Consider the following 3,488-nt stretch of genomic DNA (forward strand, 5'->3'; position numbering starts at 1 on the left):
TCGGATTGTGACTTAAGAAGTCAAGTCGAGAATTTTGAGGGAGAAAAGAGGGGGCGGACACTCGCGTAAATTCTCAAATGGGGGCATTTGAGGGGTATTTATAGGAAAATGAGTGGTTGTATGAGTTATGAGCGACGTGGCCACCTGGGCTGCTCAAAGAGGCGCGAGCCACGTCGCGGGTCTTCGAGTTGTCTTGTCACTATCACACGAGGAAATCATCATTTGTTCTATCCTAGGATTTGGATGAGCATGTTTGGTACTTGACTATGTAAGATTCTGGGAAATCTTAACATAGAAGCATTTGAATGGTTTGGTTTCTTGTGGTTGACTTGGTTTGACTCGTTGCGGGAGTCGGGATTTGAATTTTTGAGTCGGTTTTTGGCCCGGTGTCGGTTTTGACTATAGTTAGTGTCATTGCGACCCCGTCGTCGTGCATTAAACACTCCAGGTACTTTTGAAAAGTTTTGAAATGTTTTATTTTCGAAATCGTTTTAAGTTTTCCGACGTAAAGTTGTACACAAACTGTCGATCAAACGCCGCGATTCCAAAACATGTTATAGTCCGATATCATCGGGTGTTTGTTGGAGTCTCAGCAGATACTGGGTATCTACAACCAAGACCACCCGACTCTTTGGCAAACTAAGAAAATATTTCCTACACTAGTGAACACATCTAGCCGACCTACTTCCCGCCCACCAAAAATGTGACAATAAGGAGTTAATCCTGTTTGCCACACTTACTGGAATTTTAAACAACAATATAAAGTAATTAGATAAGTTTGATAAGATAGAAGAGATCAGCTTGAGTCTACCTGCTGAAGACAAAAATAACCTATTTCAAGAAGATATTCGCTTAATGACATTATCAGCCAAACCCTTAAAGGTACATTTCTTCGATGACTGAAAATCAGTGGAAACACCTAGGTACTTTCCAATACCCTTATTATGCTTAATATTTAGAACCTTAAGACATCTTCGTGCCTTAGAAAGCTTCGTGCTAGGACTAAGCAAAACCCCTGATTTAGTTTCATTCAATACCTGTCCCAACGCCTTACAATATAGAGACAAAATGCCTTTTAAATGCACCACCGAGTCATTCTTATCATGTAGGAAGAAAATAGAATCATCAGCGAAGAAAAGATGTGTCAAAGCCTCTGAATTTCTGAACTTAATTCCTTTTAACAAACCCTCATGTTGTGCCTTATAAACATTAGCCGAAAGAACCTCTATACATAAGATAAATAAATACGGCGATAGCGGATATCCCTGGCGAAGTTCCATACTGTGGGCGGAACTGTTGCAAGGGAGCTCCATTAAAAAGCACCTCATAAGAAACCGTACTGACGCAGCTCATGATAAGATTGATAATTCCTTCAGGAAACCTGAAGCCATGAAGCGTAGCTCGCAAGAAATCCCATCTTACCCGATCATACGCCTTACTCATATCAGCTTTAAAAGCAAATATCCCATTCACTCCCTTTTTGTGTGAATTAATATTATGAATGGTTTCATGCGCAAGTAGAATATTATTACTAATTTGCCTTCCCGGAATAAAGGTGTCCTGAAAATCCCCAACCAAGTATTCCATAACACGAGATAACTTATTAGTAATGCAATTAGTGATAATTCTCATAATAACATTACACAAACTAATAGGTCGGTAATCACTCACTCCCTCCATATTTTCACATTTAGGGATAAGTGAAATGAAAGTCCGATTCAACTCTTTTAACACCACTCCCGAGTTTAAAACTGAGAGAACAGCTCTTGTGACATCTTTTTTTAACCATAAACCAACACTTATGATAAAAAAACCGCAGGAATTCCATCAGGACCGGGATATTTGAGCTCTACCATTTGAAATACAGCTCGTCGAACTTCTTTAGCAGTAAACGGTCTTGCCAAGAAATCCCCATCATCAATCTTAATAGTATTTTGAAGGCAATGAATCATATCTGCAAAAATCGAATTTTCCCTACTAGTACCATTGCCATTCCTAAGGCTATTCGGATTATATAAATCATAAAAAGTTTTATAAAACATAGTACCCATCTCCTTATTATCAAAATTCCAAGCATCATTTTCTACCTTAGTACCATAAATAAAGTTTCTCCCAGCCCTTCCTTTAACCCAATTAAAGAAGTACTTCGTACATATATCCCCATCAATATTCCATCTAATCTCGGCTCGCTGTCTCCAAAAAACTACTACAGCCTCCGCAAATTTTCTAAGGTCGTCATTAATACTAGTATATTGATCATCCTTGCCTTCACTAATAGCTAGGTCTATTGCTTCTTCCAGCTTGACAACAAAATCCTCCCACCTTTTCTGTCATTCCGGTTTCTTATCAAGAGCCCACTTCCAAATTTCTTGTCTAACCCGTGCGAGTTTCCGAATAACTTAAAAGGCAGGTGAACCCGTAACTCGGAAGTACCAGCTATTACTAATGAGCTATAGAAACTCATCATTCTCCAACACCCATGAATCAATTTTATACGGCTTCTTATTATTATTATTATTATTAGTAGTCAAGTGGAAGTTCAATTCAATGGGAGCATGATCTAAGATTTGAATAGGATAATGTTTCACCTCCGTATCTGGAAACATAAAGAACCAATCCTTCGAGCCAAGAGCCCGATCAAGCCTTTCGTACACTCTCTTGTCTCCTTTCCTATTATTACATTAAGTAAAACGAGGTCCTTTGAAGGGAATATTAACAAGTTCGTTATCAATCCTCCAACTACTAAATTCATAAGCGCCACCAATCGAACTTTGATTTCTACAAAATTTGTCGTACACATATTCTACTTAATTGAAGTCCCATAGAATAAGAAAAGGCTGATGAAGATCTCTAAGCCAAACTTCCAAATCATGCAAGACCGTAAGCCGAAATTGAGACTTAGGCGCACCATAAAAAAACACAAGATAACAAGAACGCCCATTATATGTCTCACAAGAGAGGATGATGAAATTATTACATTTCCTACCACAAGACATTTTAACTTCTTTTCGTCATCCTACCCAAAGAATCCCAGAAGCACTATTAGCATTCACTCCCTCCGACATCACAAAACCAAAGGATCTAAACATAGGGCTTACATTATTTATATCACACTTTGTCTCAACTAAGAACATGAAATCATAATACTTATTACTAATTAACGCTCTTAACTTTGGAATTGTAGGGGAGAGCGTATTATTAAGATCCCTACAATTCCAAGTGAGGCTAATCATGTAGAAGAAGGAGGTTGGGATGGGCCAACCTCCGCAAACCCTTCACCAGCATTAACAGAATCACATTCACTTGAACAGTCTATCTCCTTGACACCGGGGTTTTGTCGTCATCCCCTTATCAAAAAAAGTTTATAAAAAAACCCAATTTAAGTAGTATAAATCGGGGTCGAACCACAAGGATGGCGGGGATCGATACTTAGCTCGTTCAAGTCTCAATTTAATCTAACAAGTGAAAGAGGTTGATTGATTGTAAAC

General features: G+C 38.5%; 1 protein-coding gene across 1 annotated transcript; it reads right to left on the reverse strand.

Moving 5' to 3' along the window:
• Window positions 1-836: 836 nt before the first annotated feature.
• Window positions 837-2,464, reverse strand: LOC141629273 (uncharacterized). Its single transcript, XM_074442300.1, has 4 exons — window positions 2,417-2,464; window positions 1,815-2,327; window positions 1,382-1,560; window positions 837-1,293 (listed from the first exon to the last, which is right to left on the reverse strand). The coding sequence occupies exons 1-4, from the start codon at window positions 2,462-2,464 to the stop codon at window positions 837-839; spliced, it is 1,197 nt and encodes a 398-aa protein (XP_074298401.1).
• Between the last annotated feature and the right edge of the window lie 1,024 nt (window positions 2,465-3,488).

The sequence above is a fragment of the Silene latifolia genome, chromosome Y (genome assembly GCF_048544455.1).
Source record: "Silene latifolia isolate original U9 population chromosome Y, ASM4854445v1, whole genome shotgun sequence".
NCBI classification, from domain to species: domain Eukaryota; kingdom Viridiplantae; phylum Streptophyta; class Magnoliopsida; order Caryophyllales; family Caryophyllaceae; genus Silene; species Silene latifolia.